The sequence below is a fragment of the Ailuropoda melanoleuca genome, chromosome X (assembly GCF_002007445.2).
Source record: "Ailuropoda melanoleuca isolate Jingjing chromosome X, ASM200744v2, whole genome shotgun sequence".
Classification (NCBI taxonomy): domain Eukaryota; kingdom Metazoa; phylum Chordata; class Mammalia; order Carnivora; family Ursidae; genus Ailuropoda; species Ailuropoda melanoleuca.
This window is the reverse complement of record NC_048238.1, coordinates 62227994-62252801: the sequence shown is the minus strand read 5'-3', so window position 1 is coordinate 62252801 and position 24808 is coordinate 62227994. Positions and strand designations below refer to the sequence as shown.

The 24808-nt window shown below is 37.6% G+C and overlaps 1 protein-coding gene across 3 annotated transcripts in view; it reads right to left on the bottom strand.

The window, feature by feature from the left end:
- Positions 1–20912, bottom strand: part of APOOL (apolipoprotein O like) — a 104010-nt gene extending 83098 nt beyond the window's left edge. For all 3 annotated transcript variants that reach the window (XM_002929607.4, XM_011237650.3, XM_019810313.2), the window contains exon 1: positions 20798–20912. In XM_002929607.4, the coding sequence (XP_002929653.1) occupies positions 20798–20842 (45 nt within the window). In that variant the 5' untranslated portion in view covers positions 20843–20912. The remainder of the gene's footprint in view (positions 1–20797) is intronic.
- Positions 20913–24808: the final 3896 nt, after the last annotated feature.

The window sequence follows — 24808 nt, the reverse complement described above, 5'->3', positions numbered from 1 at the left end:
AAGAATGAAACTTGACCACTCTCTCACACCATACACAAAGATAAACTCTAAATGGATGAAAGACCTCGATGTGAGACAGGAATCCATCAAAATCCTAGAGGAGAGCAGCAAACTCTACATTGGCCACAGCAACCTTTTTCATGACACCNAAAACATCCGGTGGAAAAAAGACAGTCTCTTCAATAAATGGTGCTGGGAAAATTGGACAGCTACATGCAAAAGAATGAAACTTGACCACTCTCTCACACCATACACAAAAATAAACTCCAAATGGATGAAAGACCTCAATGTGAGACAGGAATCCATCAAAATTCTAGAGGAGAACATAGGCAACAACTTCTATGACATCGGCCAGAGCAACCTTTTTCACGACACATCTCCAAAGGCAAGAGAAATAAAAGATAAAATGAACTTATGGGACTTTATCAGGATAAAGAGCATAAATAAATAAAATCTTTAAAAAAAAAAAACTAAGAGGCAGCCCACGGAATGGGAGAATATATTTGCAAATGATGCTACCANCCACGGAATGGGAGAATATATTTGCAAAGGACACCACAGATAAAGGACTGGTATCCAAGATCTACAAAGAACTTCTCAAACTCAATACACGAGAAACAAATAAACAAATCATAAAATGGGCAGAAGATATGAACAGACACTTTTCCAATGAAGACATACAAATGGCTAACAGACACATGAAAAAATGTTCAAAATCATTAGCCATCAGGGAAATTCAAATCAAAACCACACTGAGATACCACCTTACGCCGGTTAGAATGGCAAAGATAGACAAGGCAAGAAACAACAATTGTTGGAGAGGTTGTGGAGAAAGGGGATCCTTCCTGCGTTNATTGCACTACTGGGTATTTACCCCAAAGATACAGACGTAGTGAAGAGAAGGGCCATATGCACCCCAATGTTCATAGCAGCATTGTCCACAATAGCTAAATCGTGGAAGGAGCCGAGATGCCCTTCAACAGATGACTGGATTAAGAAGATGTGGTCCATATATAAAATGGAATATTAGTCAGCCATCAAAAAACAATTTCTCAACATTTGCTGCAACATGGACGGGACTGGGAGATAATGCTAAGTGAAATAAGTCAAGCAGAGAAAGACAATTATATGGTTTCACTCATTTATGGAACATAAGAAGTAACAAGATCGGTAGGAGAAGAAAGGGAAGAAGAAAGCGGTGGTAAACAGAAGGGGGAATGAACTGTAAGAGACTATGGACTCTGGGAAACAAACTGAGGGCTCCGGCGGGGGGGGGTATGGGATAGGCTGGTGATGGGTATTAAGGAAGGTACGTATTGCATGGTGCACTGGATGTCATACACAAGTAATGAATCATGGAACTTTACATCAAAAACTAGGGATGTACTGTATGGTGACTAACGTAACATAATGAAAAAATATTATTATTATTTTTTAAAGATTTTATTTATTTATTTGACAGAGATAGAGACAGCCATCGAGAGAGGGAACACAAGCAGGGGGAGTGGGAGAGGAAGAAGCAGGCTCATAGCGGAGGAGCCCGATGTGGGGCTCGATCCCATAACGCCAGGATCACGCCCTGAGCCGAAGGCAGATGCTTAACCGCTGTGTCACCCAGGCACCCTAAAAAAATATTATTATTTAAAGAAATTTTTTTTAATTTAAAGAGAGTATAGTTAAGATGGTGGAAGAGTAGGAGGACCCAGAGTTTGTCTCATCCCTCGAACACAGCTACATAGTTATCAAATTATTCTGAACATGCAAAAAGTCATTTGGAGGTCTGAGAGAACAAAAACTGCGAATCTATCAATCTACCAGTTGAAAAACGACCACCTTTTGGAAGGTAAGAGTGGGGGAAGCTCACTTGGGGGAGACACACCTGTGGATGCAGTGGTGGGGAGGAAGACTGGAGCCTACCACAAAATATTAGAAGCAGCTGAGGGCAAAATCTGAACTTTTAAATTTGCTACTGTGGGGGACAGGACATTCCTGGATTAAGGGTGTTCAGGTGGCAGAGAGTGGCAGAATCCCAGGACTGACAGGGTGGTCTGAGGCTCTCCTGGGTTGCAGGAAGAATGGGTGGCACCAAGGCTGAGCTGTTCCCACGCATAGCAGCCAGCAAGCCAGTAGAAAACAGCGGGTCTTGGTACCAGGTTTCCGCTATGAACTGCAAACTGCCAGGTGGTCACGGGACTGCTTTTCTAGGACAGGCTGGCAAGGGTGGCAAGACCCTTCTCTGGAGGAACAGTGTGGGTCCACAGCACCAACACCTGTGAAATTCAGAGTTTTGAACTTGGTCACAAACCTGAGATAAAAAGGCTTGGACATGGGCAGGGTGAACGCATGGTTCAGATGGAAACTCTCAAAACAAAAATAGGTGATTGACTGCTTTTCTGAGAGGGCTCACTGAAGAGTAGGGAGGGCGAACTTTCAGCTCCAAAGCTAGAGTAGGGTGCAGCCATTTTCATCCCACCCATCAGTGCTGAAAGGCTTCAGGGAGCAAAAGAGCGCCACCTACTAGAGGCCAGGGCCTCATACACCAAGCCCCATGCCCCTGCATCCTGAATATCAGTGCAGCAGGCCTCTTCCCCAGAAGACCATCACAAACAATTAGTTCATACCAAGTGTATTGACCATAGAGTGCTGCAAAGCTTGGGCTCTAGAGGGAATAGGATTGAGCTTCCATTTTACTTTTATTATCTTTTATTTTCTTATAGTTTCCAATTCCTTTTAAATTATTGTTATTATTTTTTTAATTTATATATACATATGCTTTTCATATCTCTCTATATAGACTGATATTATTTTTGGTCTACTTTTATTTATTTGTTAATTTATTCTTATTTTGGAGTGTAGATTCTTTTAACAAACAGACCAAAACACACCCAGAATCTACTTTTTTTTGGTTTTCTTATTTTGTGTTTTTGTTTTTCCTCTTTTTTCTTTTGTTTTTTTTTCCTTTGTTTTTGTTGTTTCTGTTTTTTTGTGTGGGGTTCCTTTTTTTATTCTTTTTTTTTCTTTCTTCTTTTCTTTTCTAGACAAAATGATGAGATGGAGGAATTCACCCCAAAAGAACACAAGGTAGAACTCACAGCCAGGAATTTATTCAATACAGACACAAATAAGATGTCTGAACTAGAACTTAAAACAATTATAAGGATACTATCTGGCCTTTAAAAAAGCATAGAAGACACTAGAGAATCCCTTATTACAGAGATAAAAGAACTAAAATCTACTCAGGTTGAAAATTAAAATGCTATAACTGAGATGTAAACACAAATAGAGGCCACAAAAACAAAGCAGAAGAGCAAATCAGTGATATAGAAGGTAAAATTATAGAAAATAATGAAGCCAAAAAAAAGAGTGAAAGAAAGATAATGGACCATGAAGGTGTACTTAGGGAACTCAGGGACTCAGTAAAACATAGTAACATTCATATCATAGGAGTTCCAGAAGATTAAGAGAGAGAAAAAGAAATAGGTTAATTCAAACAAATTAAGTTTAAAAACTTCCCTACTCTGGGGAAGTACACAGATATCAAAAACCAGGAAGCACAGAGAACTCCTATTAAATTAAACAAAAGCCAGCCATTGCCAAGGCATATCATAGTCAAATTCAGAAACAACACAGCAAGGGAAGAATTCTGAAAGCAGCAAGGGGTAAAAAAAGGTCCTTAACCTACAAGGAAAGACAGATCAGGTTCACAGCAGATCTATCCACAGAGACTTGGCAGGCCACAGAGCAGTGGAAGAAAATACTCATCGTGTTGAATGGGAAAAACATGCAGCAAAGAATTCTTTATCGAACAAGGCTGTCAGTCAAAGTAGAAAGAGAGATAAAGAGTTTTCCAGATGAACAGAAACTAAAGGAGTTTGTGACCACTAAACCAGCCCTGCAAGAAATTTTAAGGGGGATTCTTTGAGTGGAGAAAAAAAGACCAAAAGCAAAAAGGAATAAAAAGGACCAGAGAACATCACCAAAACACCAACTCTACAGGTAAACGAAATAGGACTAAATTTATATCTACCAAATAATCACTCTCAACGTAAATGGACTAAATATGCCAATCAAAAGACACAGGGTATTAGATCATTGGAACAGAACAGAGAGCCCAGAAATAAACCCACACTTTTTTGTTCAGTTAAACTATGACAAAGGAGGCAAGAATATACAACGGAAAAAAGATTCTCTTCAACAAATGGTGCTGGGAAAACAGGACAGCTACACATGAACCAATGAAAATGGACCACTTTCTTACACCATACATAAAAATAAAATGGATTAAAGATCTAAATGTGAACTGGAGATGTACTGCTTGGTGACTGATATAACAAAATAAAAATTATAAAAAAAATAAAGCAATTGTCTATAAAAGTTTTATTATAAATACTTGTGAATTCATTGATTATATAAAGAAATTCCTTCCAATTATTGGCTGAGCTACTTTCATTACTTTTTGTGATGTCTTCATGAAGTAAATAATTAATAAACTCTTCCTTATATTATTATGTAAAAAAAAATCTAAATGTGAGACCAGAAACCATAAAATTCCTAGAAGAAAACATAAGCAGTAATTTCTTTGACATCAGCCATAGAAATATTTTCTCTAGATGTCTCCTCAGGCAAGGGAATCAAAAGCAAATTTAAACTTACTGGGACTATAGCAAAATAAATAGCTTTTGCAAGGCGAAGAAAACTATCAACAAACCAAAAGTCAACCTATTGAATGGGAGAAGATGTTTGCAAAGGATAAAAATGCCATTTTACTTCTTTATTAAAATTATTTTATTTTAATTCCAGCATAGTTAACAGTGTTGTATTAGTTTCAGGTGTACAGTACAGTAATTCAACAATTTCATATATTTCTCAGTGTTCATCAAGATAAGTGTACTCTTAATCTCCTTCACCTATTTCACTCATCCCCATACCCACCTACCCTCTGGTAAACCTCTGTTTGTTCTCTATAGTTAAAAGCCTGTTTTTTGGTTTGTCTCCTTTTTTTAAAAAATAAAAATGCCATTTTAAATGGTGTGTAGCATCTTTTCATGGAAATCAAATACTGAGGAACATTAAGAGAAAGTAGGGACCTGTAGCACATCTGCAAAAGTGAAGAGATACGAAGATGAATATACTTATAAAATAATATTAGTGCTCTAATTCATTAGTAACAGGAAAGGAGTACATAGTATTTTTGAATGCCTACTATGCATCACAAAGTATTTTGTTAATGGTGCAGAAAGCATATTAATATTTTCAATGTAAAAGGATACAAATATCAGCAGTGACCCTTGAAGGCAGATAAACACTTAGAAAAAGGCTGCTTTGGGTTTATTGAGCATGTTACATTGCCCACAAAGCTAAGAAATTATATATATATGCACTTTATTTCACGTTTATGGTACAAAAGTAAATGACACCAGAAACCTTTTTAATATAGCATTAATTCTAAGGTTATTTCTGTGTTCAATACCCGTTCAGGTTCACTATGTTTGCATTTGTATATTGCATATTGTTATTCATTAAGAGTAACAGTTACAGCATACAGCATATTACAACTGGCAAAGTTTAATAAAGACAGTTTTAGATGGATGGGAAGTACCTAGTATATGGGAATTATAATTTTCATCAGAATTAAAGCTCTAGCACTTATAAGGCCTATCTTAAGTTACCAGAACAGATAACTGCCCAGCTCCGTGTGGTTTGGATAGATATGGTTTTTACTATATTATTAAATTATAGAATATTAATGTTAAAGCATTAATAAAGCACTGAGTGTTTTAATCATGATGTATGAAAGAACAAAACTATTTTGGAATTTCTAAACATGCAATCATTATGATATAATAATATTACTGAAAAAGACCTGAAAGTGTCAAAAGTTTACCTTAGATAAATAAATATTAAAGAAATATTAATTTTAAAATAAAAACACATATAGGGAATATAAGAGTTACACAAATTTACAGTTTAAAAAATCCCCCAGAAATGGCACAACAGACTAGCATAATTCAACTTTAGTCAGTATGGTCATCAGGATCAGACAAATACTAACGGTTGTCAAAATCAGTAATCAGTAATTGAACTTAAAAGAAAACACCGAATGGCTCCCTTCTATATACACATATATAGCACACATGTGTATGCTATAGGAGAGAAATCAGGCTATTATCTACCTTGTGGGGACATGAGAAAGGAATATTAAGTGGCTTAATCAGTCAAGCATTCGCCTTCAGCCCAGGTCATGATCCCAGGGTCCCGGGATGGAGCCCCAAGTCATACTCCCTGCCCAGTGGGGAGCCTGCTTCTCCCTCTCCCTCAGCCCCTACCTGCCACCCCCCACCTCATGCTCTCTCTCAAATAAATACATAAATAAAATCTTTAAAAAAATAAATAAATAAAAATGTAGGCTCCTTGTCAGTAGTCTTATGCCTCTTTGTACCCCAAGGGCTTTGTAGGACTAAGGACCTCAAAACTAAGTAAATTCACAGGTTTAAATAAGGCAGTATACATAGGTAGTCGAGCAAGTTCTTTTATGTTTTATGAATGCCTGTGTGCCAAATATTTATGGAGGTAAATGATAACTAAAGGTCCTAAAGCTGATCTGAAATTGTAAGACTGATTCAGTGGTGTTAACTTTTTAGAGAATCTAATAAGAATTATGAACTATGGTTCCCCCAAATGTAGTTATTCTCAAAATTTTAAGTATGCTTGTAGTCCTCTCCACACTCTCTAAAGCACTTTAAGACCGAATTAATCCAGTCCCACCACAAATAAAATTTATCATACCTTTTATCCTGATACACAAATACTTTAGAGGATATCTCTCTTATAAAAATTCTCACAGCAATGTTTTAAGAATCATATATAATACATATATAACATATAATTTATAATAGATGAAATTTTATAAACTCTGTTATGCTAAATAAATGGAAGGTAGTATTCTTATGACACATTTTTGACTAAATTTCAACCTTCTCAAGATTATATTTGAGTGGACAACAGAACAAGCCTGATTCTTTCTTACTGGAAACAGCATTCTACTTTGCATGTGCCATGACAAAATTTCTTGGTCAAATTTAATGTGATGATTACTATACTATACCAAATAAATGTTTTAAAATATGCTTTCTTTCTAAATTGATACATTTTTAGCTAGAATGGTCAATAATACCTTGATTAAGGACTCCTTTACAGAAAAATATTCCTGTATACTATACTGCTTAAATATGTATTTTTAAAAAGCCTCATTTTGTAAAGGTCAAAAGTTCAAGAAATGGAGGTAGTTGGAAATATGTGAAATGGAGTTTCCCTTTCAGTGTGGGGCTGGTATCTTTTAGGAGCTGTTCACAAGAAAAATCTCAACACTACATGGCTGTTTATGACCCTAGATCACAAGACCTGGGTGGGGAAGAGAGGGAAGTTATAGTTTACCATCCTCAGTAAAGGAAAAAGTAGATTACCTGTCTCCAATTGCTCCCATTTTTTGTTCTTTCTTCTCTTCATCTCTTTCTTCCACCCTTTTACTTTTTTCAGCAACTGTATGTTCTAACTGATTTTAAAGTTTTACTTTACCTTCCTATTTTTTCTTCTTTCTCCCTTTCCTTCCTTTGGTAGACCTGAAGTGCTAATAGCTTGCATCATCACCAGGGGAGGGAGGACTGTGACTGACTATATCACTACTATTCTTTCTGGGTGATTTTTGTTATCTACGTACCTAACGTACAAATACTCCTGAGGTAAACACAGGGACATAACTATATAACTAATGAAGTTTAGCCTCTTCTGAAGTATCAGGTAGGAGATGGAAGGAACACAAATTGGCTTGAAAAATCAAGCATTGCTCCTGAATAAACTAACGATTACTGAATTCAACATAAAACGGCAACAGAAAGACTGGCTTCAAAATACAAGGCTGTGTCTCAGGCATATCACCCTCTTTGTACTAGAGTTTCAATCTCACAATGCAAAATGATCTTAAAGGTCTTCTAGTCCAACCATTTCTCTCATTTTGAATTCCTCCAGTTTACATATGACCTCCTTCAGTAATGAGAAACTCCACTGATAGATCATTTCATCTTCTTACAGCTCTGTGAAAAAGTTCTTCCATAGACTAAACTGAATCACATGTACTTTTATACACTTTCACTGGTCCTGGTTCTACTCCATTGGGTCAAACAGGACCCATCCAGCCATACTTGCCCGTGAAAGCGTATCTTAATTCCCTTTTAGTGACTTCTGGAATGCACCCTTGTGTCTCCTGTACTACTTTCCAGGGGTAATAAAATTCCCGACAATGGCGAGTGCTACTGAATTCATCTCCTGCTCTAATGGAAATACTACTGTATTTCTTTCTGACTAAAAGTAAAACAAGAAAAGGTGTTAATACTGCATTTTGCTGCATTTTGTAGCCATAGCCTAAGAGCAATTTCTTGACAGCAACATAAAAGTCTTACACGAAGGTACAGTTTTAATCACCAGTGAGTCACTAACAAAAATTTGTATGTATCATGGTGCTTATTTGCTTCAGAAAATAATGAGTGGGTGAATCATGTCTAAGAGAATAAACTATCATTAAATCTACAGAGAAAGGAAGAGTCTAACAGCTATGCCATTATTCATTACACTGCTACATGAAAGCAGGTAATTCACTGAAATAGAAAATTTTAAAATTCTGCCTGTATTTTCTCACAAAATTCTTGAAGAATATAGTGGTACTAAAGAACAAATCAACTACAAAAATGTACCTATACAATTTGGTCCTTCCACAATTGTGTATCAAATAGCGTACTTCAAACGACTGAAATGCTAGTTGAGAGAGAAAGTGGTGATGGAATAGGAGGACCCTAGGCTCATCTTGTCCCACAAATGCACCTAGATAAACTATCAAATCATTCTAAATACCCCAGAAACCTACCTGAAGACCGACAGAATGAATTCCACAACTAAAGGGAGAGAAGAAGGCACACTGAAGAAGGTAGGAAGCATGGACACATGGTTAAGGGGAGAAACAAGCTGTGAGTGCTGCAGAGGAGAGGGAGAACACCTGGGGCACACACTGGGGAGATTATTCACTCTTCTTGGAGCACATCCCTAAGAGGTGGCATTCACAGAGATGCCTCGCCCAGGAAAAAGGAGCTGGCTAGAGCCATTTCCCTCCCCTGCCCCTCAGCATGACCAAAAAGCCACCTACAGAAAGCACATGAGTCCCAACACTGGTTGCCTAACCTGCTTACACCAAGTCCCACACCTCTGTGCTCTGATGTGACTGCCCTTCTGGGTCAGCCTTCCTCAGTCCCAGCATGGCAAGACCCTCCTCCAGAAGACCAGTGCAGGCCCCTGCCAGTACCACCTCCCTAAGACCTGGAGTTTAAAAGGCAGCAGATTTGGCTCGAATACAGCCCAAAGGGCACTGTCCTGCTCCTGGAGATAAGGCAGGTTAAACAACCCAAAGGCAAACAGTATAGAAACATCGATCTGAAAAAAGCCTGGAACACACAGTCGGGAGATTATTTGCTCTTCTCAGAGTGCTTCATGGAGAAGAGCAAGCACCCAGACCCCTCTGCAGAGAAACAGGAGCTAGCTGGCTCCATTTCCCTTATCTGGCCCCCAGCATAAACACAGAGCCACCTGTAGCAAACAGCACAGCACCTCCACTGGCTGCTTAACCTGGTTGCAAGTCCCATACCCCAACACTCTGGGAGAACTGCCCTTCTCAAAGTCTGCCTCAGTCCCAACACGGCGGGCCCCGTCCCCAGAAGACCAGCAGAAACCCCTGCCCATACCATGTGTCCAGCCCAGAGAGCTCTGCAGGGCTTCAATTCTAGTGGAAGTAGTATCAGGTCTCATTTAAAGAGCAAACTGGAGCACACCTAGTTAAAACTTGCCACATGCAGGCCAAGGACCGAACACTGACCACTGCAAGCTAGGAAAGCCTCTGCAGATGACTGGCCTGAAGAATAGAACAGCCAAAACACAACGGCAGAGCACACACAGCACAGACTAGAGACACTCCCTGAAGCGAAAAGCCCTGGACACTATAACATCTTCTTCATGAAGCCATTACTCTCAGGAGCAGGAAACATAATGGGCTTTTCTAAAACACAGAAGAAGGCAAAGACTTAGAAAAAATGCCAAGATGGAGGAATTCATCCCAAATGAAAGAACAAGATGAAGTCACCACCGGGGATCTAACCAAACCAATATAAGTACCATGCCTGATGGAAACTTAAAGTAACAATCGTAAGGATACTTGCTGAGGTTGAGAAGAGAATGAAGACATCAGGGAGGCCCTTACCACAGATATAAAAGAATTAAAAAACAGAAATGAAAAATGTGAGGTGCCTGAATGGCTCCGATAGTTAAGCATCCAACTCTTGATTTCAGCTCAGGTCTTGAGCTCAGGGCCAAGATTTCAAGCCCCATATTGGGCTCCACATCCAGCATAAAAGAAAACAAAAAAAAAAGAAATGTAAAATGCAATGACTGAGATTGGACACAGGCTTGATGCAATGAACAGCAGGATGGAAAAAAAAAAAGAGGAATGAATAAGTAACCTAGAAGACAAAAGAATGGAAAATAATGATGCTGAACAAGAGAGAAACAATTATGGAACACGAGAACAGACTTAAGGAAATCAAAGACTCCATCAAACTTAGTAACATTTGTATTGTAAGAGTCACAGAAGGAGAGAGAGGAAAAAGGGGCAGAAAAATTTTTGAAGGGATAATAGCTGAAAACTTCCCTAATCTGGGGAAAGAAACAGACATCCAGATCTAGGAGGCACTGAGAACTCCCACTGCAATCAACAAAAGCAGGCCCAGAACAAGACATACTATAATTAAATTTGCAAAATATAGTGATGAAGAAAAAATCATAAAACCAGCAAGACAAAAGTACCTAACTTACAAGGGAAGACTCATTAAGCTAGCTGGAGATTTCTCAACACAATGTGGCAAGTCAGAAGGAGTGGCATGATATATTCAACATGCTAAATGGGAAAAATCTTCAGCCAATACTCTATCCAGCAAGGCTATCATTCAGAATAGAAGGGGAGATAACGAATTTTCCAAACAAACAAAAACTAAAGGAGTTCCTCACCACTAAACCACCCCTGCAAAAATATTAAAGGAGACTCTGAGTGGAAAAATCTCCAGAAACAATGACAAAACAAGGAATGACACTAAATAAATACCTATCAATAATTACTCTGAATGTAAACGGACTAAATGACCCAAGCAGAAGACATAGGGTGTAAGAATGGATAGAAAAACAAGACTCAAGGGGCACCTGGGTGGCTCAGTCAGTTAAATGACTGACTCTTGATTTCAGCTTAGGTTGTGATCTCAGTGCAGTGATATCAAGCCCCATGTCAGGCTCTGTGCTCAGCATGAAGTCTGATTGAGATTCTTTCTCTCCTTCCTTCCATCCCTCCCCTGACACATGCACACATGCATTCTCTCTCTCTCTCTCTCTCTCTCTCTGTCTAAAATAAATAAATAAAATCTTAAAAAAAAACGAAACCCAAGTATATACTGCCTACAAGAGATTTATTATAAACCTAAAGACACCTGCACATTGAAAGTGAGGGGAGAGAGAAACATTTATCATGCAAATGGATGTCACATGAAAGCCAGAGTACCAATACTTATATTGGAAAACTACACTTTAAACAAAAGACTGTAACAAGAGATGAAAAAGAGCATTATACCATAATAAAGGGACAATCCAACAAGAAGATCTAACAATTGTAATTATTTATGCACCCAATAAAGGAGCAGCCAAATATATAAAACAATTAATAACAAACTTAAAGGAACTCATTGATAATAATATAATAACAGCAGGGGACTTTAAACTCCACTTACATCAATGGACAGATCACCTAGGCAGAAAGTCAACAACGAAACAACAGCTTTGAATGACACACTGGACCAGATGGACTTAACAGACTATTCAGAACATTCCATCCTAAAATAGCAGAATACACATTATTTTCAGGTTAACATGAGACACTCCCCACAACAGAGCACATACTACTTCATAAATCATTTCTCAACAAATACAAAAAGATTGAGATCATACCAAACATCTTTTCTGACAACAATGCTATGAAATTGAAGTCAACCACAAGAAAATATTTGGAAAGACCACAAATACACGGGGGTTAAAGAACATTCTACTAAACAATGAATGGGTCAACCAGGTAATCAAGAAAATTTTTAAAAAATATACATGAAAACAAATGGAAACTCAACAGTCCAAAACCTTTGGGATGAAGCAAAAGCAGTCCTAAGAGGGAAGTATATAGCAACATATGCCTACCGTAAGAAGCAAGAAAAATCTCAAATATGCAACCTACCCTTACACCTAAAGGAGCTAGAAAAGGAACAACAAAGCCTAAAGCCAGCAAAAGGAAGAAAATAAGGAAGATTAGAGCAGGAAAAAAAATGACATAGAAACTTAAAAAAAAAAAAAACGAATTTATCAGTGAAACAGGAGCTGGTTCTTTGGGGAAAAAAAAATCAATAAAGTTGATAAACCCTTAGCCAGATTGTACAAAAACAAAAGAGAAAGGACCCATTTAAATAAAACCACAAATGAGAGGAGAAATAACAACCAACACCACAGAAATACAAGCAATTATAACAGAATATTATGAAAAATTATATACCAACAAATTTAACAATCTGGAAGAAATGAATACATTACTAGAAAGATTTAAATTACCAAACCGAAAAAAGAAAGAAACAAAACTTGAACAGACTGATAATCAGCAAAGAAACGGAATCAGTAATCAAAAATCTCCCAACAAATAGAAGTTCAGGGCCACATGGCTTCACTGGCAAATTCTTCTCATAATATTCCAAAAGACAGAAAAAGTAGGAAATTTTCCAAATTAATTCTATGAGACCAGCATTACCCTGATACCAAAACCAAATAAAGACACCCCTAAAAGAAAGGATAAGAACCATACAATCCGTTCAACAGATACAGAAAAAGCATTTGATGAAGTACAACATCCACTCATGATAAAAATCCTCAACAAAGTAGGGTTAGAAAGAATGTACATCAACATAATAAAGGCTGTATATTAAAAAACCCACAGCTAGTATCATCCACAATAGGAAAAAACGGAGAGCTTTTCTTCTAAGGTCAGGAACAAAACAGGGATGTCCACTCTCATCACTGTTTTTTAACATAGTACCAGCCACAGCAATCAGACAACAAAAAGAAATAAAAGCATCCAAATCAGCAAGGAAGAAGTCAAACTTTCACTATTTGCACATGACATGATACTCTATATAGAAAACTTTAAAGGCTCCACCAAAAACTCACTAGAACTAATAAAATTCAGTAAGTCACAGGATACAAAATCAATGTACAGAAATCCGTTGCATTTCTATACACCAATAATGAAGCAGCAGAAAGCGAAATCAAGGAATCAATCCCATTTACAACTGCACCAAAAACCATAAGTTACCTAAGAATAAATTTAACCAAAGAGGTGCAAGACCTGTGCTCTGAAAACTATACAACATTCATGAAAGAAATCGAAGAGGAAACAAAGTAATGGAAAGACATGCCATGCTCACGGACTGGAAGAATAAATATTGTTAAAATGTCTATAGACAAAGCAATCTACACATTTAATGAAATCCCTTATCAAAATATCATCCGCATTTTTCACAGAGCTAAAACAAACAATCCTAAGATTTGTGTGGAACCAGTAAAGACCCTGAATAGCCAAAGCAACCCTGAAAAGGAAAAGCAAAGCTGGAGACATCACAATTCTAGACTTCAAGTTATATTACAAAGCTGTAGTGATCAAAACAGTAGGATACTGGTACAAAAACAGACACATAGGTCAATGGAACATAATAGAAAATCCAGAAAGAAAAACACAACTATATGGTCAATTAATCTTTGACAAAGCAGGAAGGAATATCCAATTGGAAAAAAGACGATCTCTTCAACAAATGGTGTTGGGAAAACTGGACAGCAACATGCAAAAGAATGAAACTGGGCCACTTTCTAACGCCATACACAAAAATAAACTCAAAATGGAAGACCTAAATGTGAGACACAATACCATCAAAATCCTAGAAGAGAACATAGGTAGTAACCTCTTTGACATCAGCCTTAGCAACTTCTTACTAGATAATTCTCTTGAGGCAAGGTAAACAAGCAAAAAAAATTACTGGGACTTTTATCAAGATAAAAAGCTTCTGCACAGCAAGGGAAATAATCAACAAAACTAAAAGGCCACCTACGGAATGGGAGAAGATATTTGCAAATTAACATATCTGATAAAGGTTTATCATCCAAAATATGAAACGAACTTATAAAACTCAACACCAAAAAACAAATAATACAACTAAAAATGGGCATGAATAGACATTTTTCCAAAGAAGATATACAGAAGGTCAACAGACACATGAAAAGATACACAACATCGCTCATCATCAGGGAAATACAAATAAAAACTATGATGAGGTATCACCTCTCAACAATGAAAATGGCTAAAATCAACAACACAAGAAACAACAGGTATTGGAAAGGATGTTGACAAAGGAGAACCTTCTTGCAGTGTTGGTGGGAATCCAAACTGGTGCAGCCACTCTGGAGAACAGTATGGAGCTTCCTCAAAAAGTTAAAAATAGAATTCTTACAATCCAGCAATTATACTGTTAAGGATTTATCCAAAAATACATGTTGTGATGAGCACTGGGTGTTATACCCAACTAATGAATCGTGAACACTACATCAAAAACTTAGAATGTACTATATGCTGGCTAACTGAAGATAATTTAAAAAAATACTAATTCAAAGGGAGACATGCACCCCAATGTTTATAGCAGCATTATCTATAATAGCCAAATTAAGCAAACAGCCCAAATGTCCATCAACTAATGGATGGATAAAGAAGTGGTATACACACACACACACACACACACACACACACACACACACACACGCTGTAATATTACTCAGCCATATAAAAGAATGAGAGCTTGCCCTTTGCAAAGACATGGGTGGAGCTAGAGAGTATTATGCTAAGCAAAATAAGTCAGTCAGAGAGACAAATACCATATGATTTCACTCATATGTGGATTTTAAGAAACAAAACAAACAGCATAAGGAAAAAAAGAGAGAAAGGCAAAGCAAAAAACAAACTGTTAACTACAGAGAACAAACTGATGGTTACCAGAGGAGACGTGGGTAGGGGGACAGGTTAAATAGATGATGGTGATTAAGGATTGCAGTTGTTTTGATGAGCACCAGGTCTTGTATGGAAGTAATGAATCACTATATTGTACACCTGAAACTAGTATTATATTTTATGCTAACTGTAATTTAAATAAAAACTTGAAAAGACAAAAAATAAAGTACTGTGAAAAAGCTATAGGTGTAAAACAGCAACAAACTGTAAAGCCTTTAGGGTCTCAATATTTGAAGGTTTGAGACTCTATTATGCCTTAATTACACTCTTTATCAGTTAGGGTTCATAGAAGATCAATGAAAATGGTACTCTTGTTCCTACTCTACTAGAATTTTACCTCCTTCAATTAGGATTATTAGGATTTATCTATTTGAGAGACAGAGAGAGAGCGAGTGAGCATGCAGGCAGAAGGGACAGGAGGAGAGGGAGAGAATCTCCAGCAGAATCCCCACTGAGCACAGAGCCTCATGTGGGGCTCAATACCACAATCCTGAGATCATGATCTGAGCCGAAATCAAGAGTCAGTTCTTAATCAGTTGAGCCACCCAGGTGCCCCCAATTAGGGTTATTCTTAAAGAAACCTTTCTTAAGTCATAAAAACTATTTTATGTTTCACATGACAGCTTTTGACTAAACAATCTCTGCAATAATCTCTCTATTCAGATTTCTTATTTATTAGCTTAGGGTTTGAACGATGAAGAGACAAAGAACATTTTATACATAAAGTGTATGGTAACCAAAAAAGCACATTACATTTTATACTTTTTAAATATTATTTATCATTAAAAGTATAATGAATAAGCATCAAGAGTCTGAAAGAAATCAAAATAAGTCTAAGAAGAAACAAGGCTGTATATAAACATTCATTTCAATAAATAATTGATCATGTGAACACAACAAACTTCTATTCTACTTGCTTGAGACTACTGATACAAGAAACAGGTTATCAATCCACTGGCCTGACGAGGTGTGACTTAAATTGGGATCTAAAGGTCAGAAGAAATAATAGCATTACACTAAATGCTGGGAATATATTCTTTTAAACACTGAGAATAACAGGAGCTAGAAATTATTGGACGTTTGCTATAACCCATGCACAGTGTTGTGCACATAATATACTATCTATTTAGTATTTCCTAGTATAAAACCCTAGGGGATAAGTACTATTCTTATCCTAAGGGTTCAGATAAGAAAACTGAGGTTTTGACAAGTTAAGTGACTTGCCCAAAGTCGTACAGCTAGTCTACAGTATAGCAGGGAAACTCAGGTCGGTCCAAGGAGATTTGCATATTATAGCATATTGCATAATGGCATTATTTGTAATAGAAAAAAGTGACCACAGTATCCATTAAGAGAATGGAGAAATAAATGTGTTATATTCGTATAACAGAATACTATGCACAGTGAAAATAAATGAACTGTAGCTACACATATAAACATGTATGTATCACAAACAGTGCTAGTTGATAAAAACGTTGCAGAATAGATGCTGCATAAATAAAATATATCGCTTAAAAGCACGCAAAACAACAGTGTATAAAGTTTAGGAATACATGCATATACAGTAAAAGTCTTTAAGAATGATTTTAATATGCATGTGGACAAATCACTCAAAAGCCTCCCCTCACTCTTAGACCTTACCTCCATAAACCTTCACATCCACTCCACTGTAGCTATCCACTCCATGAGCACACCCTGAATTTACCATTACCCAGAACTTGCTAATAGCTAAAATCATACACTCAACAAGCTTTTCTCTGACTACAACCTCCTATTGCAGCTTTGATTTTCTTTCTGCTCTACTCCTGTTCTTTAAGCTAATAAAATTACCTACATTCAAAAACTTTTCATGAGAATGAAATGATGTGCATCAACAGCTTGGCACAGTGTTGGATACACAGAAAGTGCTCAATAAATGGTAGCCATATTTTGTTCTGTTTTCTTTTTTAAAGATTTTTTTATTTGAGAGAGAGAATGAGCAGGAGGAGGGGCAAAGGGAGAAGAGGCGGACTCCCCACTGAGCAGTGAACCTGATGCGGGCTCAATCCCAGGACCCTGAGATCATGACCTGAGCCAAAGGCAGATGCTTAACCAACTAAGCCCCCCAGGTGCCTCCATATTTTGATATTAAGTATTTTATTATAAACAAATTTTCTTTTGAGACTCATATTTTCCTCAAATTCACTCAACCTCTGGCATGAAAGAAACTTGGCTTTCGTCTAACACTACTACATTCTTCCCAATCCTTTTTTTTATAAGATTTATTTATTTGACAGAGAGAGAGAGAGAGAGAGAGGTGGGGAGGGGCAGAAAGCAAGAGAAATTTTAGCAGACTCTGCACTCAGCCCAGAGGCTGACATGGGGCTCTGTCCCATGACCCTGAGATCAGGGCCTGAGAGAATAAGAGAGTTAGAGGCTTAACTGACTGCACAACCCAGGTGCCTCTCCTCCCAATCCTTTTAAACGAAGGCCAGTCCTCAAGCCATTCTTTCTGATTAAAGAAGTGGGGAGGAAAATCAACATAGTCCTAATTCCTCGAGGCTAACTCAACATCAGCGTTCCACTATCGTATCTGCTCAACGAGCTCTACTTCAAGATTTATGTAATCTTTTTTAGAGTCTTCTGCCAACTTTCAGGGTTCCTCTCTATCTTACTCTTTGTTATTAAACTCTAGGGCTTCAAAATGAATACAGATTACCCTTTTGGTACCTTGGCCTCACAAATGCCTTCTCAAACTTAAGCCTCATAATCAGGACTCAGATCATGTAATTTCAGATCCAGCTCCACTGCTTACTACCGTGTGACTGTGGGCAAGTTACTCAACCTTTCTAAGCTTCAGTTTCCTTACCTGTAAAATATTGGATAACAGTACCTATTCATAGGGCCACTGTGAAGCATAAATGAGAAGATTCACGTAAAATTCTCAGCAAAATGCCTAGCACAGTAAATGCTTAATAACTTAATAGCTAGCTATGATAACTATTATTATCTTTTCTCTATACTGGCTTTTTAAAAAGATTTTATTTATTTATCAGAGAGAGAGAGGCAGAAAGCACAAGCAGGAAGAAGAGCAGGCAAAGGGAGAAGCAGGTTCCCTGCTGAGCAAAGAGTCTGGTGTGGGACTCGATCCCAGGACACGGGGATCATGACCTGAGCCGAAGGCAGACCCCTCCATTGACTGAGCCACCCAGGCGTCCCACCTGTACACTAGTTTTTAGCACATTTCCCCTTGTCACCAAACCGGCTCAGGCCTCCTGACTTTGTTTTTTCCAGTTTTATCAAGATATAATTGACAGTCTCCTGACTTTTTTAAATGAAAAGACACTTTTCTGGAATTTGTTGCCTGTATCCCAAGATTTATTTCCTTCCTTTCACCACAACACTTCTGAAGAGTAATATACCTTTCCTTTCAGAAGCAAGGAATAATGGAAGGATCATGGACTTTGGAGCCAAATATACCTGTATTTGAACCTGACTCTTCCACTTAGCAGCTATATGACCTGGAGCAAGCACTTTTTCTAAGCCTATTTTTTCATAAATAAAACGTGGATACTACCCCATTTCTTAGGGTCAGCAAAAGGATTAAAATGAAATAATATATGTAGAGCAGCTGGCCAAAGTAAGTGCCAAATTAAGGCCAGTTTCCCACCCCTTAACCTTTCCTTAACCCCTTACAATCTAGGTTCTCCTCTACCATTTTATTTATTTATACTGGTTTTTCTCACTTCAGCTCTTATTAGCATTATGATTTGGTGCAATTTACTTGACTTCTCTCAACCTTAGTTTTTCATTTGTAAAATGGTGATCATATAACTACAACATAAAGTTGTGTTGAGATTTAAGTGATAAAACATATGTAAAATATTTTTGCATGATGCCTGATCTTATAGTAAGCACTTAATAAACGGTAGCTTCCAGTGACTTATTAACAGCCAAATCAAAAGACTGTTCAACTCTCTCCTCTAGGCTTCAGTGACAACACACTATTCTGGTTTGCTTTTTACCACTGACTATTCCTTCTGTCTCTGCACCTCCTCCATGAAGTCTTTCTTTATTCTCCTCAACCAGGTCTGAGCTCTCTCTTCTGAACCCTCAGAACACTTTGTACTTCTCCTGAGGCAAGGCACTTCTCTCGCTCTGAATCACAGAGTACACTACTACCTCATTGCCTGGCATTTATTTATTCCTGTAGCTTTTATTGAGTACCTAATGTAAGTCATACCTGTGCTAGGGATATAAAAATTAACATCATAATTACTGTCCTCAAGCAACTTATAGGAGGGCAGAACAGACAAGTAAATAGTCTATTATTTGAAGTGTGATAAGTCCTAAGGTAAAAGTATGCCCGGGGTCCTCTGGAAGCACAAAAAGGAGTTACTTAAATTAGACTGGGGAAGTCGGGAACACAATCTTGGAAAACGCATTTTGTGCTTAGTATACGAGGAGGCAGTACAAAAATAGCCGTTGAATGAATGAATGGACCTAAAAAGGAACTAAGTAATGAGGATGTTTCCAATCAGGTCCAGAGAAATAGCATGGGGAAAGGCTTGGGATAGGCAGGGTTGGGTGTTCTAGACATACGAGTGTGACCTGACCCCAAAGGGCAGATGATAGAGTGCCAATAAAGGTTTTTAAGTTGGAAAGGGGTATAATCAGATTTGCATTTTACTATAAGTACTCTGGCAGTTCAGGGAAAACGGATTCCATGAGAGCTAGGCTAGAGACAGCGAGTCCAGTTAGAAGGCTGTTGTGATAATTCGGATAAATTATGAGAACCAGAAATGCTGAAATGCAGAACAGTCAATCAAGATGGATACTGAGTCACCTTAAACTCTGGCTGAACTGAATTATTCATATTTGTATCTTCTGCAAGCACTGCATTTTACACTTAAAACCCGCTACAAATACCCACCTGTAGATATTTGTCTACTACTATTATTGAAACCTACTTAGGAAACGGCAGCTAACAGCCAGCTGAGTCACTTCCGGTACAAAGATTCCTAAGTAAAGGCATCTTTTCCCATTACAGAACTCAAAAGAAACTTAGGTGTATTATTCCAACCCGGAAAGGAACAACAGTGACTACAAACACCGCGCACTGCGTAGAGACTCTCAGACGTCTCTAGCCTAGGCTATTTCACCTCCAAATAACGTTCGAACAAAGCCTTTCAAAGGGCCATGAGACTTCGCCCTGTGCGCCCAGTCGAATGCCCAGGATTCTTTACTCTTTGTCTCAGTTCAAGACCCACAAGTCCGCTCCTGCTTGTCGCCAGGCCAGCTTTTTCACCCAGCCGTTTCCCAGTTTTCACCACGCCTCTGTATAAACAGTTCACTGCAGGGGACTGAGGAGAGAGTACTGTCCCAGGCTGAGGAAATCCAAGGGGGAGAGGAAGGTGTTTTGAGGTTTCAAAGTTTAAGATTTCCCTGGCCTTGTCAATTCTCTCACAACCCTACCTCCACCGCGCCTCTTGCTGTGGAGCTCCCTTCTGAAGTTACGACGATCCCTTCTACAGTTACTAGAATGCTATCTGCACCCAGAAACTAAGGAAGGTTGGTGGTTTTTTTCAAACTTACCCTAACAGCCGCCATATCTGTGACCTTCTCCGTCTGAGTTTTCATATGGTAGGCAGAGAAGGACAAAACTGTTCAACTCGGCTCACCTCACCAGCCCCGCCTAGTTACGTCCGCGGTCTGCTGGCTCCGCCCTTTCCCCCACCCTCCTCTTGCGGCTTTGGGAAGCGGCTACAGCTAGCCAGCTGTGTTTCGGTAAAACCGTTCATCCTCGTGACTGACTGTTCCTATCCTGGATAAAAACTTTCAGAATACTCTCCATAATCCAGTTGAAAGCTATTTTCCTGCGTGCAGAAGTTTGCACCATTTTCATAGTTTCAGACTTACGTGATTTGTCTATATAAGGATCTAAACTCCAAGTCCAGCTGCATTAATAAATAACTATATAGTCAGGTCCAGGCAGATTGAACAGAGCTTTCTTAAAATTTTAAAAAGAAAGGAAGAGTTTTATTCAAGCCCAAGTTAAAACAGTTGCCCGGAAACACAATCTTCACAAAGAAAAGAGTGCTTCTGGGAAGGAACATTTGGTGCAGGGTTATTTTTGTTTTGTTTTGTTTTCATAAAGAGTTACAAATCATCCTGAGGAAGGACATTCCAAAAAATTAAAGACTATCTTAGGTTTTTAATATGTGCAAGGCTGTATGACTTTAGTCTTATAGGAACCAGGGAGATTATTTTTTTCTTTTTCTTATCTTCTTGTTTGGAATGCTCCCTTTGGTTATTTTTTTAATGAAGCATATGTACAATAGGTACCTGGGGCAGAAATAGAGTCCATACTTTGAAGTTTTGCGGAGTCATTTTGACCTTGGTAAATGTTAAAGAATACATTCTCTGGAACCCCCGGAGCAGGACCCACAAACACATGAAAAGTTGAAAAATTCCTTGATTTTATCAATCACTAAAAGAACATTTTATCTCTGCGATAAATGGTCAAGTTCATACATTCTAAAACTATGTCACTCTGAGCCTCCTATATGCTAGACACTTGTTCAACATTCAGAACAATACAATGCCTTCCCTCATGGAGCTTATGTTTCCAAGAGAAAAAGACAGACAAATAAATGTTACGAAGTGCCAGATGCTATGAAGGAAAATAAAACAGTATGGGGATTAAGTGAGAATTTACTTGTTTGAATAGGTTAGGGAAAGTCTTTCTGATAAGCTGACATTTGAGAAAAGTGCCTAAGGAATTTAGGTAAAGGCATTTCATGTAGAAAGAGCAACAATGAAAAAAGCTGGAGGGAAAAGTTCAAAAGGAATGAAATAGCAGGCTATGTAGGGGCTTTTTGTACCACAATACAAACTCTGGATTTTATTCTGAATAGGCGGGAAGTCAATGGAGGGCTTTGAGCAAAGATGGGGCATGATCTAAGTTAGATTTTAAAAGGATTATCTTGGTGCTGTAAGGAAAATATGCAATGAATAGGTGCAACATATTCAAGGGGAGTAAGATCTTCTCTAGGCCTCCAATGAATGATTCTAAAGAAAGAAAATGCTCATAATCTGACCATCAGCATAGCCAATATTAATTCATTTATTTATTCAACAAATATTTAAATGCAAATTATATACCAGGCATCAGTAACGTATCTAATATATTTGACAACCTAAGCAAATCATTTTTAATGGCTTCCTCCTCTTTATGACAAAATTATTTTGAGAAATAATGATGACTGAGTAATATTTTATTGTATAATACATACCACATCTTCTTTATCCATTCGTCTATCAATGGACATTTAGGTTGCTTTCATATCTTGGCTATTCAGCCATAAAAAAGGATGAGATACTGCCATTTGCAACAACATGGATGGATTTAGAGAGTATTATGTTAAATAAAATATGTCAGACGCAGAAAGACAAATATCATATGGTTTCAATTATATATGGAAACTAAATAACAAAGCAAATGAATAAAAAAACAAAAAGCAGAAACAGACTTATTAATGCAAAGGACAAATTAATGGCTGCCAGAAGGGAGTGGGTTGGGGGTGAGCAGAATGAGTGAAGGGGAGTGGAAGATACAGACTTCCAGTTATGGAAAAATAAGTCGGGATAACAAAAAGTACAGCACAGGGAATATAGTCAGTGGTACCGTAAGAGCGTTTTACAGTGACAGACGGTACTACACTTGTAGTGAGCATAGTATAATGTATAAAGTTATTGAGGCAGTATGTTGTACACCTGAAACTAATGTAGTATTGTGTGTCAACTATACTCAAAGATATTATTTATTAAATAAATATTAAATATTATAAATTTTATTTATAATATTAAATATAATAAATGAATATTTAAAAAGAAACGAGGATGAAATTAAACTGATAATAAAGGCCATAAAAGACACTGAAATTTTTCTTTTATTGAACTTCATATCTATCTATCATAAAAATAAAACAGAAAATAAATAGTGCAGTACAGAAAAGGAAAAAAGTAATGGATCAATGTTTTCTAATTGCATTAATGTGTTTTTTTAAAGGAGAAAGAACTTAAACCTATATATTGGTCTACTGCATAATAAATAAAAAATATTATAGTTTTGGAACACCTGGGTGGCGCAGTTAGTCGGGTGTCTGACTCTTGGTTTGGCTCAGGTTGTGATCTTGAGGTTGTGGGATTAAACCACACATCTGGCTCCACGGTCAGCACAGAGTCTGATTAGGACTCTTTCTTCCTCCCCATCTCCCCCCCACAACGCATCCTCGCTCAGACTCTCTCTCTCAAATAAATAAATCTTTTAAAAATATTACAGTTTCTGTTTTTGAACTTTAACATCTGCATATTTGTCAATAATTTCATCAAAATCTAATATTTCTAAATATTCAGTAGGTGGTATAGGTAGGCTTTTTAATGTATCTTTGTTTATAGTTGAAAGATGAACACTTTTTAATCAATTTTAATATTAATAGTTTATTTCAGATAAAGCAACATATATACAAATAAGAAACGTCTTAAAATTGTGAATAAGTGTGGAAGAGAGTTATAATAATTCTCTTTCACAGAAGTACATGAATTACAATACCATCCATGTGTTAGTTTCTTCAGGATCAAATCCAGTGGTATTCAAATTTTCCACAGTTGAAATTTCAACTAAAATATCTTCAGCAGAAAATTAATTATACATTTCTATACTACTAAGTAAAAACTTCAGAAGTTCTTCTGTAGAAATCAGTGAAAAATGTCTGAATGAGAGAGAACTTTGACATCATTTAATCCATTGCTTTAGAACAAGTGTCTGGTGCTTTCTGCAAACTATCAAGGCATTCATATAATGATGCCCTTTTGGTTTCTTCTGCTAATGTCACACAGTCATCTTCTGTCATTTCTCCTGCTATCATTTTTTTAAATGTGATTATCTTTTCTATGTAATGTCCATTTCTTCACATCATATTGTTGCATAAGGGGCACCTGGGTGGCGCAGTCGTTAAGCGTCTGCCTTTGGCTCAGGGCGTGATCCCAGCATTCTGGGATCGAGCCCCACATCACTCTCCTCTGCTAGGAGCCTGCTTCTTCGTCTCCCACTCCCCCTACTTGTGTTCCCTCTCTCGCTGGCTGTCTCTGTCAAATGAATAAATAAAATCTTAAAAAAATATATTGTTGCATAATAAATTACTTTCTTCACATTTTGTGCCTCAATTTTCAAGGAACAGTTTAAGACTTTGTTTTTCACTGTGCAGTGCTCAAGGCTAATTCTGGCTGTTTGCACATATTTTTCTGTTTGATTAAAAACCTCATCTAAATTTTCATGCCAGAAAATTCAAATTCAGTAAAATATTTCATGATAAATTAAAACTTACACTTTTCGGGGCACCTGGGTGGCTCAGTGGGTTAAGCATCTGCCTTTGCCTCAGGTCATGATCCCAGGATCCCGGGATCAAGCCCCACGTTGGGCTCCCTGCTCAGTGGGGAGTCTGCTGCTCTCTCTTCCTCTGCCCCTCCCCCTGCTTGTGCTTTCTCTCTCCCAAATAAGTAAATAAATAATTTTTAAAAAGTTACAGTTTTCCTTGGGGCGCC